The sequence below is a fragment of the Erythrolamprus reginae genome, chromosome 2 (assembly GCF_031021105.1).
Source record: "Erythrolamprus reginae isolate rEryReg1 chromosome 2, rEryReg1.hap1, whole genome shotgun sequence".
NCBI classification, from domain to species: domain Eukaryota; kingdom Metazoa; phylum Chordata; class Lepidosauria; order Squamata; family Dipsadidae; genus Erythrolamprus; species Erythrolamprus reginae.
In genome coordinates this window covers 16,432,582-16,451,614 of record NC_091951.1, presented here as the reverse complement: position 1 = coordinate 16,451,614, position 19,033 = coordinate 16,432,582, and the positions used below count along the sequence as shown (strand labels likewise).

Below are 19,033 nucleotides of genomic sequence, written 5' to 3'. Positions count from 1 at the left end.
GGGAAAAGGAATCCTCAATCTGAGTATTGCATTGGCAGTTCTGTGTTAGCAAAAACTTCAGAAGAAAAGGATTTAGGGGTAGTGATTTCTGACAGTCTCAAAATGGGTGAGCAGTGTGGGCGGGTGGTAGGAAAAGCAAGTAGGATGCTTGGCTGTATAGCTAGAGGTATAACAAGCAGGAAGATGGAGATTGTGATCCCCTTATATAGAGCGCTGGTGAGACCACATTTGGAATACTGTGTTCAGTTCTGGAGACCTCACCTATAAAAAGATACTGACACAATTGGACGGGTCCAAAGACGGGCTACAAGAATGGTGGAAGGTCTGAAGCATAAAACGTATCAGGAAAGACTTAATGAACTCAATCTGTATAGTCTGGAGGACAGAAGGAAAAGGGGGGACATGATCAAAACATTTAAATATGTTAAAGGGTTAAATAAGGTTCAGGAGGGAAGTGTTTTTAATAGGAAAGTGAACACAAGAACAAGGGGGCACAATCTGAAGTTAGTTGGAGGAAAGATCAAAAGCAACATGAGAAAATATTATTTTACTGAAAGAGTAGTAGATCCTTGGAACAAACTTCCAGTAGACGTAGATAAATCCACAGTAACTGAATTTAAACATGCCTGGGATAAACATATATCCATCCTAAGATAAAATACAGGAAATAGTATAATGGCGGACTAGATGGACCATGAGGTCTTTTTCTGCCACCAGTCTTCTATGTTTCTATGTTTCTATGTACTATCTTATAGAGGAAAAGATGTTACGGTATTAAAACAAATTCCAAGAAGGATTAGGGAGAAAAGAAGGGATTTCCATTATTTCACAGCTAAATTAATAAGGAAAGAAATACAGTTCAGGTGGCTTGTGCCCGAAGGGGTGATGGTCATTTGGAAAGGAAAAAAAGATCCCAATAGAGACATTAGAGCAGGTTGACCAATTTATTTCAGAACATTTAAACAAAGAAGGGGAAAGCAATACAGAACTACAGACAGCAAGCCAGGAAGAAGAGAGAGTTGATAAATCCAAAAAAAGGGAGAGAGGAAAGAACAGAAACTAACAGAAACTAACATCTATTTTCAATTCCTCTGCAAATATTTCAACAACTGTCGTAAATAGGTTCTCCCCTTTCCCTTCCGGAACGTTTTGTAGCCTTAAATAAAAGGAAGCTTTTTAAAATTCAAGCTGAGCAATGGCTGCTTCTAGTTCTTTATTTACCCTTTTAAGTTCATCTTCATTTTTATTTAATCTTAGTCTATTAAAATTCTAATCACATCCTCACTTAAAGGCTAATGATGGACCCCAAAATGCTAAATTACCAGACACAGAAACATAAAAACATGGAAATTAGGCTTAAGCAGGAGATCAAAAAGCAGCATGATAGTGGTTTCTTCTGAAAAGTACCCAGTGGTTGAGAATTATATTGGGAAGGAATTGTATCCCCAGAACATCCACCAGAATCACTTTTCTACTTCACTTTTGAACATCAGTTGTTCTTTTGTATTCAAATCTTGCCTCAGCAAAATGATGTAACATTTAGGGATGAAGATGCAGCCTAGAAGCCCAGCACTGGAAGCCAAGATGGAGAAGACCTGCACAGCAACCATGAATTTCCCTTTGGTGCTCAGATAGGTAGGCACAAAGGAGATCCAGACACTGCAAAAGACCAGCATGCTGAAGGTTATCAGCTTGGCTTCGTTGAAGGACCCAGGTAGTTTCCTGGCCAGGAAAGCCACTATGAAGCAAATGGCAGCCTGAAAACCCATGTAACTAAGGGCAACATAAAACATGGTGACAGAGCCTTCGTTGCATTGCAGAACAATTTGTCTAAGCTGGGAATACATATCAGAATCAGGGAATGAAGGAAAGACTCCTAACCAGGTGAAACAAATGACAACCTGGACACTGGAACAAGAAATGATTATTGTGTTGGTCAGACTCTTGCCGAGCCACCCTCTCACCCTGTTTCCTGGCTTTGTGGCCAGGAAGGCCAGCACCACCATGATTGTTTTGGCCAAGACAGAAGATATGGCAATGGAGAAGATGATGCTGAAAATTGTTTGTCGGAAAAGGCAGGTGATCCTCCTTGGCCGACCAATGAAGAGAAAGGAAGTCAAGAAGCAAAGAAGAAGGGAGACCTGGAGGATATAGGAGAGGTCCCGGTTGTTGGCTTTGACAATTGGAGTTTCTTGGAATTTAATGAAGATTCCCAAAACAAAAACTGTTATTAATATTAGGAATAGAGCAAAAAAAGTGAGAATAATTCCCAAATACTCTTGATGGGACAAAAAAGTGACAATTTTGAGGATACATTGATCTCGATGTGTGTCCTGATACTGATCATCTGGACATCTGGTGCAGTGGTCTGCATCTATAGAGGACAAATGTAATATTTACAATCAATTTCTAAGATGGGAGTTAGATTTTGAAATCAGGAAGCCCACACCTGAATTTATAGAAACATAGAAGACTGGCGGCAGAAAAAGACCTCATGGTCCATCTAGTCTGCCCTTATACTATTTCCTGTATTTTATCTTACAATGGATATATGTTTATCCCAGGCAGGTTTAAATTCAGTTACTGTGGATTTACCAACAACGTCTGCTGGAAGTTTGTTTGAAGTTTGAACTTTCATTTTAAATTTAGACAATAAATTCATCAGGGAAATTTGGAAGGACTCTTTTCTTTGACTAAGTAAGCAATATAACTTGCATGTCTAGCTCAATCTACTCCCCTATTGCATAGAATCAGTAAACTGTATGAAAAGTGAGTATATTTGTCATGGCTAATATAAAATATCCACTAAAGAAGTTTTCACTCTGGAAAATCTGATCAACTATCAGGAAGAGTTACTGAAAACAATCTCCTCACCTATCCCAAAAGTGTACTCCTGTTGTGGCTACCTTTATTCTATGGAATAAAATTAATATTTACGGAATGACATAGAAACATAGAAGTCTGACGGCAGAAAAAGACTTCATGGTCCATCTAGTCTGCCCTTATACTATTTTCTGTATTTTATCTTAGGATGGATATATGTTTATCCCAGGCATGTTTAAATTCAGTTACTGTGGATTTATCTACCACGTCTGCTGGAAGTTTGTTCCAAGGATCTACTACTCTTTCAGTAAAATAATATTTTCTCATGTTGCTTTTGATCTTTCCCCCAACTAACTTCAGATTGTGTCTCCTTGTTCATGTGTTCACTTTCCTATTAAAAACACTTCCATTCTGGACCTTATTTAACCCTTTAACATATTTAAATGTTTCGATCATGTCCCCCCTTTTCCTTCTGTCCTCCAGACTATACAGATTGAGTTCATTAAGTCTTTCCTGATACGTTTTATACTTAAGACCTTCCACCATTCTTGTAGCCCATCTTTAGACCCATTCAATTTTGTCAATATCTTTTTGTAGGTGAGGTCTCCAGAACTGAACACAGTATTCCAAATGTGGTCTCACCAGTGCTCTATATAAGGGGATCCCAATCTCCCTCTTCCTGCTTGTTATACCTCTAGCTATGCAGCCAAGCATCTTACTTGCTTTTCCTACTGTCCGACCACACTGCTCACCAATTTTGAGACTGTCAGAAATAAGTACCCCTAAATCCTTCTCCTGAAGTTTTTGCTAACACAGAACTGCCAATGCAATACTCAGATTGAGGATTCCTTTTCCCCAAGTGCATTATTTTACATTTGGAAACATTAAACTGCAGTTTCCATTGCTTTGACCATTTATCTAGTAAAGCTAAATCATTTACCATATTATAGACCCCTCCAGGAATATCAACCCTATTGCACACTTTAGAGTCATCGGCAAATAGGCAAACCTTCCCTACCAAACCTTCTCCTATATTTATGTGTGTATTCATCTGCAGGGGATGGAAGGCAGAGAGAAAAACAAAGTAGTATGTGTATACACATAGTCCTTTGCATTAATATGTGTCTCAAGTTAATCAAGTGAGAAAATGTAGCGACATTAGGAGAAGAATTTGAGAGGACAACAATTATAGGAAGCAAAAGGAGAGAAGGGACAACCATCAACATCATGTAGGAACAGTGGTGGGACTGGTTCAAGCGAACTGGTAGTAGTGACTTGGTCATCTTATTGTTATATCCTTGGTGAAAATAATTCTGATAGTTAAATTAATACTCCCTCCCCCTCACCAATATCCAAATTAGAAATATCTTCTTAGAAAGATCTGCAGGAACCTTTCTATCCTAAGAGCTATTTTAATTCCTATTCACCTACCTTCTTGGGTAGAAATGCTCCCTTCTGCACAAGGGACGCAGTTATAGCAACAGATTGGTTTTCCTTCCTGGACCACCTTGAAATATCCAGACTGACAAGGCTTCACACACTGGGAGTATTGCAAGGGCTGAAAGTGAATAGAATTTTCATTTAGAAGCATCTGCAAAACTGATTAGCTATGGAATGAATTATAGTGTTGGAATGGGATTATCAAGTCCCATAAGTTTCTACAGGGATGCTGTCATTCTGGTGGGAGGGGGAAGGCTTGGGGGGAATCTCTGTATGGAGTTTCTGTTTCTATGTCCTACTTTGCTTTGCTGTAACTTTCAGGGCCTTGGGAGTGGGGAAAGGAATGTGTCAGTCCTGGAAGCTATCCTCTGAGTTGGGCCTTCAGGCCTGCCACATTTTTGTACTGTGGGAAATTGGGAGGGGGATTATATGGAGTGTGAAAGATATATAACTCAAATAACATTCATTTCTCAGAGAGGCAAGGGCGCCTTGCCCTGGCATCTGGAGTCGGGTGACTGGGAAGCATCTCCAGTTGGGAAAGTGTGTGATAGGGCCATGTGATGGGCATGTGGGTGCTAGGCAAGACCTTGAATGTTCTTTTGGATGGGGAAAACCTTGAATTATTTAGATTTGGGTTTTCCCAGATGTGCCAATATGACATCTCTAATAAAATTGAACTTTGAGGAATTCCTAGCCTTGGAGTCTTCTTTTGTTGGGGGTGTTAGCTGGAACCCTGCAGAATGGGTCTCAAGCCAGGTGTCTTATCTCATTTCCAGAGAAGTTCAGCAGCGTTGCCTTGTAGACTGGCGTTTATCATTTCCATAGCCCGAGTTTCTCATAATATTTTTACACTTTGGGATTGGCTTGAGTATGTATTGGACTTTGGGGCTCTGTTTGCACTGGTTTAATTTACTGTTTTGAATGAGAAACTTAATTCCTGCCTAGATATCTTGCTATCACAATCTTCCAATAAAAGTTTCCTTTTGAAATGGCTTTTGCTTCAAGAGTACTGCAGTGGAAGTGATGTGCCTGTGCCTGGAGGCTGTTGGGGCCTGGATGGGTGTCAACAAACTCAAACTCAGACAAGACGGAGTGGCTGTGGGTCTTGACTCCCAAGGACAATTCCATCTGTCCGTCCATTACCCTGGGGGGACAATCATTGACCCCCTCAGAGAGGGTTCGCAACTTGGGCGTCCTCCTCGATCCACAGCTCACATTAGAGAAACATCTTTCAGCTGTGGCGAGGGGGGCATTCGCCCAGGTTCGCCTGTGCATCAGTTGCAACCCTATTTGGACCGGGAATCACTGCTCACAGTCACTCATGCCCTCATCACCTCGAGGCTCAACTACTGTAACACTCTCTACATGGGGCTACCCTTGAAAAGTGTTCGGAAACTTCAGATCGTGCAGAATGCAGCTGCGAGAGCAATCATGGGCTTCTCTAAATATGCCCATGTCACACCAACACTCCGCAGTCTGCTTTGGTTGCCGATCAGTTTCCGGTCACAATTCAAAGTGTTGTTTATGACCTATAAGCCCTTCATGGCACCGGGCCAGATTACCTCAGGGACCGCCTTCTGCCGCACGAATCCCAGCGACCAGTTAGGTCTCACAGAGTGGGTCTTCTCCGGGTCCCGTCAACTAAACAATGTTGCTTGGCGGGACCCAGGGGAAGAGCCTTCTCTGTGGCGGCCCCGGCCCTCTGGAACCAACTCCCCCCAGAGATTAGAATTGCCCCCACCCGCCTTGCCTTTCGTAACCTACTTAAAACCCACCTCTGCCGCCAGGCATGGGGGAATTAAGATTTCTTCTCCCCCTAGGCCGTTACAATGATATGCATGGTATGTTTGTATGTGTGTTTGGTTTTGTATATTAAGGGGTTTTAATTTGCTTTTAGTATTGGATTATTATTGTATACTGTCTATGATTGCTGTTAGCCGCCCCAAGTTTTCGGAGAGGGGCGGCATATAAATCCAATAAAACTTGAAACTTGAACTTTCTTGAGTGGACTAGAGAGGGAGGATCTTACAGGGATTAACAAAAGATGTATGTGCAAAATGGACTAGAAGTGGACCATTCTTTTTCTCCTCTGGGCCATGTGGTGGTCACCATAGTTCCTTCTAAGCTGAGCAGTGAGCAATCGCTCACTTAAAAATCATCATCAACTCAGAGTTTTCCAAACCTGCCCAGAAGCCGAGAGGGAAAGAGTGAGAGGGAAGGAGAGAGAGAGGAAGAGAGGAAGAGAGAGAAACAGATAGAAAAAAGAGAGGAAGGAAAAGAGAAAGAAAAAGAATGGGAGTAAGGAAGAGAAAGAAAATCAAAATCTAGTTTGAAACTAGCTCAACTATTTAAGTGGCATTTTGATATTGATAGAGTTGCCCTATTATGAGCTCACTGTTATAGACACACAGTACAGTATTTTATTTTGAAATTCTCTGAGGCAAAACAGGGTGGGTTTTTTGTTTGTTTGTTTGTTTGTTTATTTATTTATTTATTATTTCTGTGCCGCCCAGTCCCGAAGGGACTGCCGCTCAGACACTATACTTTTCCGCCCACCCCCCCAAAAAATTAGAGGGAACACTGGTGGTCACTCTAGATAATTTTCTAGAAAGTTGTTCTTGAAATGGGAAACATGATAGTCAGGCATACTTCCATTTTGGAGGACTGTCTAGAAGACTGTCAGAGAAACCTTTGGAAAAACACACAGTACAGATGAGAAATCGGAATTCTGGAATTCTTCACCATGGTGGGTTTTGTACTTTTCTTCTTACAAATAGGATCAAATTCTTGAATGTATACATGTCCAAATGAACATGTGCAGCTCAACTGATTTCACTTCTCCCCTCCTCTTAAATCCTGCTTCCATTTCCCTCCATCCCCACATTTTTCCCCTCAGACCAAAGTCTTCTCCTGTATAAGTCATAAAGCTTCTTTTTCTTTGCTGGTTATAAATGTAAGAATATAATTCTGAAGCATTAATTTGAAGGCAGTCAGACCTATGTATAGTTTGGGATGGAGGGAAACACTGATTGAGATGATGGACAAAGCTAAAGAGATGGAACACCTCTTCCCCTACCTGATTGAGCCACTGAGAGCTCATGATGGCTTCCTTGTCGATGCTGAATTTAACTCCAATGGTTCCTTCTCTATCTAGACCCCCAAATTTCACTCTGGTGGTTGACTTATTAGGAAACCACACCCATCTCACAATGTCAAAGTCAGCCATCAACTCTCCATTTCTATCCAAATACATTCCTTCTATGGTGTTGTTGTAGATCTGGGGATTCTTCAGGAAATGGCGAAGCTACAGAGCATAAGAAAAGAGGTTTTTACAAATCATCTGAACAAGTTGATATACAGAGATATTAGGAATTTGGCTTATTGAGCTGAGGCCTGTTTTCTTCTCAGGACAATTCACAAAGATTTGTCCTTCAGGTACCAGATGTTTTCTGGCATTCCCAAATAGACCCATCCTTGACTACTGCTCATCTGTCTGGAACCCATATCACATCTCAGACATCAACACCCTTGAAAATGTCCAAAGATATTTCACCAGAAGAGCCCTTCACTCCTCCACTTGAAACAGAATATCCTACGAAAATAGACTAACAATCCTGGGCCTTGAAAGCCTAGAACTACGGCACCTAAAACACGATTTGAGTATTACCCACAAGATCATATGCTGCAACGTCCTACCAGTCAATGACTACTTCAGCTTCATCTGCAATAACACAAGAGCACGCAACAGATTCAAACTTAATACGAACCGCGCCAAACTTGACTGTAAAAAATATGATTTCAACAATCGAGTTATGGAACCGTGGAACTCATTACCGGACTCAATTGTGTCAACCCCTAACCCCCAACACTTCTCCCTTAGACTCTCCACGATTGACCTCTCCAGGTTCCTAAGAGGCCAGTAAGGGGCATAAATAAGTGCACTGGAGTGCCTTTCGTCCTCTGTCCAATTATCTTTCCTTTCCTTCACCTATCTTATATATTCTCTTCCTTTCATATATCCTCTCCTCTAAGTTCACTTTCACCCTCTTTTATATTATCAAATGTCTATTTTTCTTCCTATGTATTTGTATATTGGACAAATGAATAAATAAATAAAAACAGATTCTCCATCTCCTTTTGTTTTATTGTTTTATTTCTCATCTAAGTTCTCTTGAAGATAGGCAGATGGCAGAAGGGCAGGAGAAGGAAAATCTGTTACCTACAAATATATTTGTTCACTTTATCTATTGCTTATCCATGATTTTCGCCTCCTCCTTGAGATATCCTGTATAACTACAGATACATCCTTTTGTCTACAGAGCTTTGTTTCAACATTCTTTGGAAAGTTTCTCCTGTGCATATTGAATAATATTGAAGCCTTGATTATTTATTTAGGGTCTTGTGCAGTGAAGGGTTTCTCAACTCTGACGCTCCCGGTGACCGGCCTGCAAGTGCCTGCCCGCACGGGATTAGACTACTGCGCATGCACCAGAAGCAAAATCTCATGTGAGGATGCCCATGTGCTTGAGATTATTCCATTTTTCAGCGATTTCTTTACTTCCGTGTATGTGCAAAAGCAAAAGAATGCCCCCCAAAACTGCCAGAATGCAGTGGCCAGAAGACAGCCCAGGCCCCGCAACCCTCCAGTTCCTTCTTCTCACTGCAGCCCAATGCCAGGCCTGGACTTGCAGTGATGGCAGTTTGCTAAGCGGGGCTCAGCCACAGCGTCCTGCTGCTATGCCAGAAAGCAGAGGGGCAGCAGTGCGTTTGCAAGCCTGGGCTGCACTGCTGGGAAGCCTCCCAGCCCCTCAGTTCCCTCCTCAGGATCCTTCCTGAGGCTAGCGGCCTAAAGGGCGAGCTAAGCCCTGCTTTGCCCCTGCCTTGGTGGCTCCTCCAGGCTCGATGGGAGGAAAGCAGTGTCCCTGGCTCCATAGAGAGGCACCTCCCCAGGCAGAAAAACCACCTCACCTGGCCTGTTGTCACTACAAGCGCAACCTCTGCCACTCTGCCCTTCAAGTATGGTGCTTCCTTAGGCCCTTGGTGTGGTGGCAATGGTGTGGCTACTTGGCAGTGGTGTCGATCTCGCGGTGCTGGCAGCCAGCTCGGGTTGGCTTGAGACACAGTCTCATTTTTGTGTCAGGGTTGGGAATGTGCACAGTGGAGTGGGTGGGGAGGTGTGCTGGCAGCGGCAGAGGAGGAGGAAAAGCCGGAGCCGCAGCGGCCAAAGTGGCCGCTGCATTCTGGCTGATTTTTTCACATGTGCAGAAGCAAAGAAATAGCCAAAAAAGGCAAATTCTCTTGCATAAAAGCATCCTCGTATGAGATTTCACTTCCGGCGCATGCACAGAATTTGGATCTCACACAGGCGCACGGGTGCATGCGTCGGGGTATGGAGATTAATGTGCATCTTCATTTTCTCTACCAGAATGGCAATCCCAACCATTCCTGCTGCAACCCATTACTGGTTCTGTGTTTTGATTCCACAAGAGAGACAGATTAACAGAGTTGGGAGGGACTTTACAGGTTATCTAGTCTAACCCCTCATCCAAGCAGAAGACCCTACACCATTTCTAATAAATGGCAGCCCAATCTCTTCTTGAAAGTCTCCAGTGGTGAAGCTCCCGCAACTTCTGAAGGCAAGCTGTTCCACTGATTGATCATTCTCACTGTCAGAAACGCTTTCTGGTTCTGGAGATTTCCTGATTATGGCGTGATTTTTGCTTTGATATTTATAAATAGCCATCTTCTCCATGGCAAAACATCAGAGGATATTGGAGAGCTTCATAGGCACGGTTCATAACAACCTGTCTCTGCTGTGGAGAATGATATCTCTTTTCTCAAAACCCTGGCTGACAATGAGAACAACCATTTGGTGCATGAATCACCACTTGGAGGTCCTTGTGGCCCTTAGGAACAGAATCAACAGCACCCTTAAGTTCCAGAGTATAATTCTGGAGTTGGCTAATCAGTTGTGGATTAATGCCTGGGTAGATTCTACAATGGATGTCCCTCTCATTGTGATCAACACCAACAAAATATATTTGGAGAAATGAAGGCTACTGCTGAGGCCCCACCATGATACTCCCTATCCTGTGGTAAACCTGCCCCTGCACTTTGAATGTTGGCATAAAATTTCGGTCCATGCCGGTCCGTGGATGCCATCATCTTTTTGTTTGAATGTTTTTGGAACTCTTTAGGGAAAGCAATTTTGGGGGGTGGATTTATTTCTGATTTTTCCCTTCTTCTGGTCATGCACAGAAGCTGAGTTTCCAGCATTGTGCATGCATAGCCATCTTGTTTTCAGCTTTTTTCTATAGATTAAAAATAAAACTTTGGAACTACACATGCAAACCGGAAGCAAGGTAAGTTAGAACCCACCCCTGAACGTATAAAGAAATACCTGCCATGGTTGAATGTTTTCAACTTCCACCTTGTCTTTTGCCTCTATCCTTGTCCCCTGGGATCGGGCTGAATTGACCACATTTAAGGCATGTGCCACAATCTTGATGGCATTGTAAGTTAAAGAGCTATCTAGAGAGAAGGTCTTTTCAATCTTCTCCTGAGTTAGAGTCTCCAAGTTCTCTTTCTCTGTACACCTTGTCCAGCCTTTCACAGACAAGGCAGGCTTCCCATATGAACAGTGAAATTTTTTAGTCATAAATGCTTTGATAAAGAAATAGAAATCTATGAAATCGTCAAATTTGGTCTTTTGGCTGGTCTGGATAAGAAAAGAAAAAATACTATGGGTGTATCTGAAAGAAAGAGTATTATATGATAATTCAATGGTGAGATCCCACAAAGCTGTTGTGATCCAAACTTTCCCTTCCATAGGCTTTTGCAAGGACTTTAATATGTTTTCTATGAAAAATGCTCCCTCAATGAATGTAAACTCTGCATAATAAACAAATACATTGATTTGGGACCACATGTTGAAAACAGAAATCAGATATTTGAAGTTCTCCACTTTTAATGATATGATTTGTGAAAAAACAACACAGATGCCATTCTGAGCCAGCACAGGAACAAAGGTTCTAATGAAATGTTCTCCGTTATCGGTGTCTGCAGCAAAGACACCAATGAATGTCCACCGAAAATGCAGCAGCAGTTTAACAATTCCCAGGTTCTGAGTATCTTCTTTGGGGATTGTCCGGTAGAAAAAGGGTAACTGAGTTTTATCTCTCAGGATTGGTGAAATAAAAGTGTAGCTGATCTGGGAGGAGGGGAAAGGAAATTTATGTTTTATTTGGGGTTTTTGCAAAGCCCACCTATTAGATCCTGAAAAGATAATGTCAGAGCTTAGATAGTGGCTGGAAGATTCCAGCCTACCTTGGTGGATTTAATAGGGGATCAGAAATGCAGAAAATGTAAATATGGACAATGGATGTTAAGAATAAATCCAGATATCATTTTCTGAAAAGCTAATGCTTTCACAAAACCTGCATAGTGCAAGATCTAAGCAATGTGAAATATTACAAATTAATATTTGTACTCAATTTATAACTGTTAATTATGGTTGTATCTATATTTGTTCTTGTCTCTTTGGGAGACTGAAAGATGTCATAAAGATTAATTCTTCATCTTAATCCATGCTTAATTAACACTTCTAAGGAGAAAACCGCTTTGAACTACTCTGGAATAAACTTGCAGCCATTCACTGGCTCTATACCTGTGGTATTTTGTAGATGCCCAATATAGCAGCAATAAGGATGGATATATCAGAGTTGGTCTCTTCCAGAAGAACCAGCATGTTCACCTTCCTTCCACAGCTATAGTTGGGAACATTGGCTTCTCCAGTCGAAAGCAAATCCAACAGACCATCCAAAGTCAATCTTCTATCTCGAAAGTTGTCATGGAGGTTATAACCCAAGGTGAGGTTGGGTAAGAGGAGGGGATCTTTGTTGATTTCCTGAATGGCAAAAAGGAAGGACAGAATTTTCCAGTACATCACATTTGCTTTCCTGGAAAGATACATGGATTTTGCCATGATGTTACATTTAGTGAAATCACCAACCTAGAACTAAGGAGAAATTTCCTAACAACGAAAGCAATTAAACAGTGGAATGGCTTGCCTTCTGAAGCTGATGTTGCTGCATTACTGGAGGTAAGAAGAGATTGGACAGCCATTTGTCCAGAATGGCATAAGGTCTCCTTATGCCATTAGAAGACCTCCAAGGTCCCATCCAACTCTGTTATGCTGTTAAGGCATTTCATATGTGCTATTGCGACTTCACAAGTTTTTATCCACAAAGTTCCTCTTCTCTACTTAGATTATTACTTTACTTAGATTATTATTACTTAGATTATTTGAAAGTCAAAACAGACACACTGCAGAAAATCTGGGCACTGCTGTCACTTGCATTAACTCTCAACCTTGAGAAGTCAAAAAATATCCCAGGAAAGGATTTTGGCAAACCATGTCTGAAAATGTAGCTCAGCAATCTTCATGGATCTCACCATGTAGGAATCAGGATTTGGCATTCCCTCAAAGCAGGGGTCCCCAAACTTTTTACACAGGGGGCCAGTTCACTGTCCCTCAGACTGTTGGAGGGCCGGAGTATTAAAAAAAAACCTATGAACAAATCCCTATGCACACTGCACATGCAAAATGGGAACAAATACAATATTTAAAATAAAGAAGTAATAAAGTAATAAAGTAATTTATACTTTATTAACAAATAAATTTAAACTTAAATCAACCAACTCCCTTCATTTCTCCTTCCTTCATTCCTTCCCTCCCTCCCTCCTTCCTCTCCCCTTCTCTCTTCCTTCTCCGTTTTTCCTTCTCTCTCATGTTTCATTTTCCTCTCCCTTGTTCTTTCCCTCTATCATTTTCTCATTTTTCTCTTCCTCTTTTTTCTCTCTCTCTTTCCATCTCTCCCTCTTCCTTTCTCTCTCCCTCTCTATCTCTCCCTCAGCCCCTCTCTCTCTCTTTCTCTCTGTCCCTCTCTTTCTCTCTCTCTCTTTCTCTCACTCACTCTCTTTCTATCTCTCCCTCTTTGTATCTCACACTCTTTCCTTCCACCCACCCATTCAACTTCTCCTCCCTTCCTTCCTCCTTCCCTCCCTCCCTGCCTCCTTCCTCCCTCCCTCTCTCTCTCCCTCCATTCATTCCTTCCTTTCTCTTTCTCTCCCCTCTCTTTCTTTTTTCCCTCCCTCCCAAACTCCCCACCCCCTGGCTTTCCTCCTGTTCCTTGCCGCCGCCAAACGCTCAGCAGCAGAGTGGATGGGAGATTCGGGAGCTTATTATATAGACCGGTAAAATAACATATGCTGCCGCGGGCCGGATAAGTGGCCTCCGCGGGCCGCATCCGGCCCACGGGCCGCAGTTTGGGGACCGCTGCCTCAAAGCAACGGTCCCCAAACTACAGTCTGTAGGCTGCATGTGGCCCACTGAGGCCATTTATCCGGCCTGCAGGTGAATGACAGGAGCACAGGATGCGTCTGCATCCCTTGCTCCTGGCCACTGTTCCCTCTAGCCTGTGTGGCCACGCAGGCAAAAAACAAACTCCGCACAGGTTTTTCAAACCCCGTGCGGTAGAGCCGGCACCGTTTCTCCCACCCAAAAGCTGATCTGTGGGCTCTGAGGCCCGCCCGGCTTCTCCAGCTGTGTCCGGGGACCATGCCCCGCCCAATCCTGCCGATATTCTTCCCGCCGCCAGGAAGAAACAGGAAGCAACCCCCCCCCCCCCCCAGAAAACAAGATGCAGTGGTTGGATGGCCTCGCCACCTGTGCGCAGAAGCGGCGCCCTGGGGAAAAAGCGGTGGGTGTAGACTTGTGCCTACACTGGAGCTGTTGCCTCGCCCTCTCTCCGCCTTTCCCATAAGTTGACTTGCGGGGAGTCTCATTTTTTCAGCAGAGAGAGAGAAAGAGACACCCCCTCTCAAGTTCATTCATCCTGCCTGCTTAGACTTTTTAATATTGGAATTGTTCATTGAAACAATAAGTGATCACATTACATGGGTCTCAGCTATGTGTTAAATTGAAAAAGCTTTCTCACAGGATATTTTGTGGGGATAAAAAAAACCCCACCCTCATAAAAAACCACCTTCTTATTTGGAGTCCTCTTATTTTTCAAGAATTCTCTCATATTTTTTAGACATTGGCTTTGTTAAACGTTAAGCATACTTTAAATACAGATTGATGATTTGGGCGTTCGCGGTGGAGCCTCTCCTACCCCCTGAGGCGCATGGCGGGACACAGAAGCTTTTGTGAGAGAGAGGGAAAAGAAAGAGAAAGAAAGAAAAGGGAAAGAGAGGGAGGGAAAGAGAAGTGGAGAGGAATGAAGGAGGGAAGGAAGGAAGGAAGGAAGGAAGGAAGGAAGGAAAAATGAAATGAATGGAGGGACAGAGGAAGGAAGGACTGTTTTAGGGGTGAGTAATTTTTTTTTAAACATACATTCAAACAACACCATCTAACTTTCCATGAATAAAATGTGGTATTTTGTTAGTAACTAATATCAATCCTCAAAAAAGATGCAAAAGTTTTTTTTTCTAATTTTGTCATCCAGTTACATTCATTTTCTTTTAATTAAATTAGCTCCTTAATGTTGCTTCAAAAAGTACGCCAATTATATTTCTAACTTATTAACCATTATGCCAAAGTGCTTCCTTCTTTCTTTATACATTTTTCTATAAGCCAAGAAAACCTTGTATAGCCAATCAGATGTTAACAAAAGAAAATTAAAAACAAAACAAACATACAGTATAGGAATTTCAGACTTCTTCCCCCCCTCTCTATAGTATGTTCCCATTTTGTTTTTTACTTTAAAATAAGGTATGTGCATTTGTTCATAGTTTTTTTTTTATAGTCTGGCCCTCCAACAGTCCGAGGGACAGTGAACTGGCCCCCTGTGTAAAAAGTTTGGGGACCCCTGCCTCAAAGGATCATAATGCATGTATTATCATGTTTTCCCCAAAATAAGGCACCCCCTGATAATAAGGCCAATCGGTTTTTTGAGTACATGGCTATAAGATCAAGCGCTTATTTCAGGGTTCAAAAAAAATATAAGACAGGGTTTTATTTTCATGGAAACATGATATATTTTTAAAGTGTGCATGTATGGGTGTGCATGAGCCTATGTTCGAATGAGGATGGGGCAGAAAAGAAAGCATTTAAGAATGGAACAGAAGCACAAACTTTCTCATTTTCGCTTGAGTAAATGGTCTTGATCCCTGATTGTTTGAGAGAGTAGGTAGAGAAAATAGAGGACCTACTCAAAGCAGTTTGGTATCAGTGGAACCAGAGGTGAGTCAAGAAGGATTATCTGAAGATGCCCAGTCTGGAGACACCCAGAGCTGACTGCAGGTGTATTTGGAATTGTGGATTCTATCTTTCTACTATAGTCTTTCTATCCATCTTTCTTTCATAGTCAAGGCTATGGTTTTCCCAGTTTCAATGTATGGCTGTGAAATTTGGACCCTAAGAAAGACTGAGCACCAAATAATTGAGGTCTTTGAACTATGATTCTGGAGAAGACTGCAAGGTGATCAAACTGGTCAGTCCTAGAGGAAATCAACCCTGACTGCTCTTTAGAAGGCCAGATTCTGAAGATGAAACCCAAATATTTTGGCCACCAAATGGGAAGGAAGGACTAATTGGAAAAGAGCCTAATGCTGGGAAAGATTGGGGACAAAAAAAGGGGACAACAGAGAATGAGGTGGATGGATGGAGTCACTGAAGGAGTAGGTGTGAAGTTAAATGGACTCCAGAGGATGGTAAAGGACAGGAAGGCCTGGAGGAACATTGTCCATGGGGTCACAATGGGTCGGACATTACTTTGCAACCAAGAACAAATCTTTCTGGAAAATTTATTCATTCAGTTTATTAGATTTGTGAGCCATGTCAAACTACTACTCTTCAATAGCATTGTGGTCTCCTGGCTAATGTAACAATGCCATACAATGATGATGATGATGATAATAATAATAATAGATTTATGCTACCCATCTCATCCAAAGAAGACTCTGATAGAGAACTACCTTCTAGGAAAGACTCAGAAAAGAAATCAGCCTTTTCTCTGAATTGGGACTGACCAGGACTAACCAATCAGAGTCTCCCGTCCTTTTCTTTAATGGCCATGCTGAGACCATAACCATAACCTCCCAAGCTAAACACCTTGAAAGATGAAAGCAAATTGTACATGTAGAGATCAATTAATCAAGGGTGCTGAGCATTAATTCATTATTTTTGATCCTCATGATTCCTGACAAATGTATTTTTTCTTTTATGTACACTGAGAGCATATGCACCAATGACAAATTCTTTGTGTGTCCAATCACATTTGACCAATAAAGAATTCTTTTGTTCTGTTCTATTCTATTCTATTCTATTCTATTCTATTCTATTCTATAGCTTTCTTTTGTTTTGTCAGTACTACATACTGCACCGGTTGGGTTTGGTGAATCTGCTGAATGTGTTCTACTACATGCCGTTTGTATACAGATATGACTGTCGATCTAAGTAGCTAAAATCTCACTGCCTTCCTCTGCTGCCCCCCCCCCCTGATTTTTCCTCAAAGTCAACATAACATCATTCAACATTCTGAGACTTACTGATGAACCTTTTTAGAAGGACTCAAACTGAAATTGTGCAGCTCGGGTTGTTGAATATTTGTTGCAGAGAAAAGTCCACCAATGATATGATCTCCTGGCCTGTAATGATTGAGTGGGTCTCTTGCATCCCTCCCCAAAGTCAAGAAGCACTTGGTGCCCAGCATCCCACAGGCAGCCTGGGGCAACAAAAGCTCCATCAGAAGCAGAAGCAGTGGGTCCATTTCTGATTTAATTGAAAGAATCTCTTGCCTTGTATCTGATCTCAGAATCAGCAGAACAGAAGTAGTTTGAAGAAATTGAAAGTAGATTATTGCAAGATTGACTTTTCTAATATAATATGAAGTCCAGAGAGGAGTTCCCTAATGATAGAAACTGGACCAACACAGAAGCAGAGCTCCTGGTGTCCATGAAGCTCAATCCACCTTTTCAGGGTAACAAGACAACTTATACTGTAACTTTCCTGATGCCAAATGTGTTGAGTCCTCAGTCTGTTGACCTCCTTCAGACAAATTCCAGAGGGAAAAGGAAACCCTTGACATTTAGCAAAAAGGCAAGTAAGGAATAACTATCATTCTCATAATTAGATGGGGAAGTAGGAGTTTTGCAAAATCCTCCCTGCAGGGTGAATTCGTATCTAACTGAAAAAGTCCTGATGTGACTCAGTGTAGTGGATTCCCAGAAAGCATCAATGATCAAATTGTTCTGTGGGCATTTGGGACATCTTTCATTCTGTTGATTTTTCAATTCTGGCTTTGACAGCATTTGTTCTAATGCTTTATTCCGCCAACTGTCCATACGACATTGAGTTACAGTTTTTCTGTACTGGTCCTTAGTTTGCTTCACCTTGAGAAGCTTCCTATTGTTGATCTCCATCAACGCTGACTCTTTGCTCTCCTTCACATAGTCAGCTAATGCATGCAAAAGTCCTCTGCCACCTATTTTCCTTGGTAAATACAGCCTGTCAATGTCACTGCGGGGGTGTAGTGCATGATGGATCGTCATTAATTTTCTGATTTTCCTGTCCAAGTTGTCCAGCTCTGCTTGAGTCCAATTCACTATGCCAGCTGTGTATCTAATGACAGGTATGGCCCATGTATTTATAGCCTTGATAGTGTTGCCACCATTCAGTTTGCTCTTCCATCTTTTTCTGATTCTCTGGATGTACTCTTTGTTGATCACAGTTTTCACATGACCATGCTTGATATTATCCAGTTGCAAGATGCCCAAGTATCTGTAGGCTTCTGGCTGGTGGCACTTGATGGTTTGACCATTTGGCATTTCAATGCCCCCACTTTCAGTGATTTCCCCCTTTTTCAGTGCCACTGTGGCAGATTTATCCAGACCAAACTCCATGCTGATGTCATTGCTAAAGATTCGCACAGGGTTGGTTAGTGACTGTATCTCAGTTTCTGATTTTCCGTACAACTTCAGGTCATCCACATATAGCAGGTGTGAGATTTTTGGTGAATTCCTAGCAGTTTGGTAGCCTAGGATTGTTTTCTGTAGGATGAGTGACAGCGGGATTATAGCGATGATGAATAGCAATGGGGACAAAGAGTCCCCCTGGAAGATGCCCCTTCTGATGTTGATCAATCCATATCTTTCATTCCCAACAAAAAGCACAGTCTTCCAATATTTCATCCCCTTTTCTATGAATTTCCTGATGTTTTCATTGACTCCAATGACTTCCAAGCATTTTATGATCCAGCTGTGTGGCAATGAGTCAAAGGTTTTCTTGTAGTCAATCCAGGTCATGTATAGGTTTGTTTTCCTGTTCTTACAGTTCTCCAAAATCATTTTATCAATTAGGAGCTGGTCTTTCGTACCTCTGCTTCATCTTTTATTGTCCTTTTGCTCCGCTGGCATGATGTCATTTTCTTCTAGGTAGTCCTGAATTCTGTCAGCTATAATACATGTCAGCAATTTGAGCATGGTCGGCAGACATGTTATTGGCCTGTAGTTTCCTGGTATGGCTCCTTTCGTTGTGTCTTTCAGTATTAAATATGTTCTGCCAGTTGTAAGCCATTCGCTGATATTTCCTGTCTGCAGCATTTTGTTGAACAATTCGGCCATTTTTGCATGCAGGCTGATCAGGTATTTCAGCCAAAAACCATGCACCTGATCAGTGCCAGGGATGTCCAGTTCTTTACTTTCTTCACTCTTTTTGGAATCATTTCATTGCTCACCTGTATAAAACCCACATTGCATATCTGACTTC

General features: G+C 42.0%; 1 protein-coding gene across 1 annotated transcript; it reads right to left on the bottom strand.

Annotated features, from left to right (window-relative positions):
• Positions 1-1,463: 1,463 nt before the first annotated feature.
• LOC139159191 (vomeronasal type-2 receptor 26-like) lies at positions 1,464-12,247 on the bottom strand. The gene is made up of 5 exons (XM_070736543.1): positions 11,930-12,247; positions 10,664-11,473; positions 7,340-7,567; positions 4,255-4,381; positions 1,464-2,374 (listed from the first exon to the last, which is right to left on the bottom strand). Exons 1-5 carry the CDS (start codon positions 12,245-12,247, stop codon positions 1,464-1,466), a joined length of 2,394 nt encoding a protein of 797 aa, XP_070592644.1.
• Positions 12,248-19,033: the final 6,786 nt, after the last annotated feature.

What these genes read in the sequence shown, in the direction of transcription:
- LOC139159191 (XM_070736543.1), bottom strand. Translation starts at nt 12,247, where the DNA reads ATGGCAAAATCCATGTATCTTTCCAGGAAAGCAAATGTGATGTACTGG. An exon ending in AAAACATTCAACCATGGCAG is followed by an intron (nt 7,568 to 10,663) that starts GTATTTCTTTAT and finishes TATGCTCTGTAG; the next exon opens with CTTCGCCATTTCCTGAAGAA. An exon ending in GAGCATTTCTACCCAAGAAG is followed by an intron (nt 2,375 to 4,254) that starts GTAGGTGAATAG and finishes TGTCCTCTATAG; the next exon opens with ATGCAGACCACTGCACCAGA.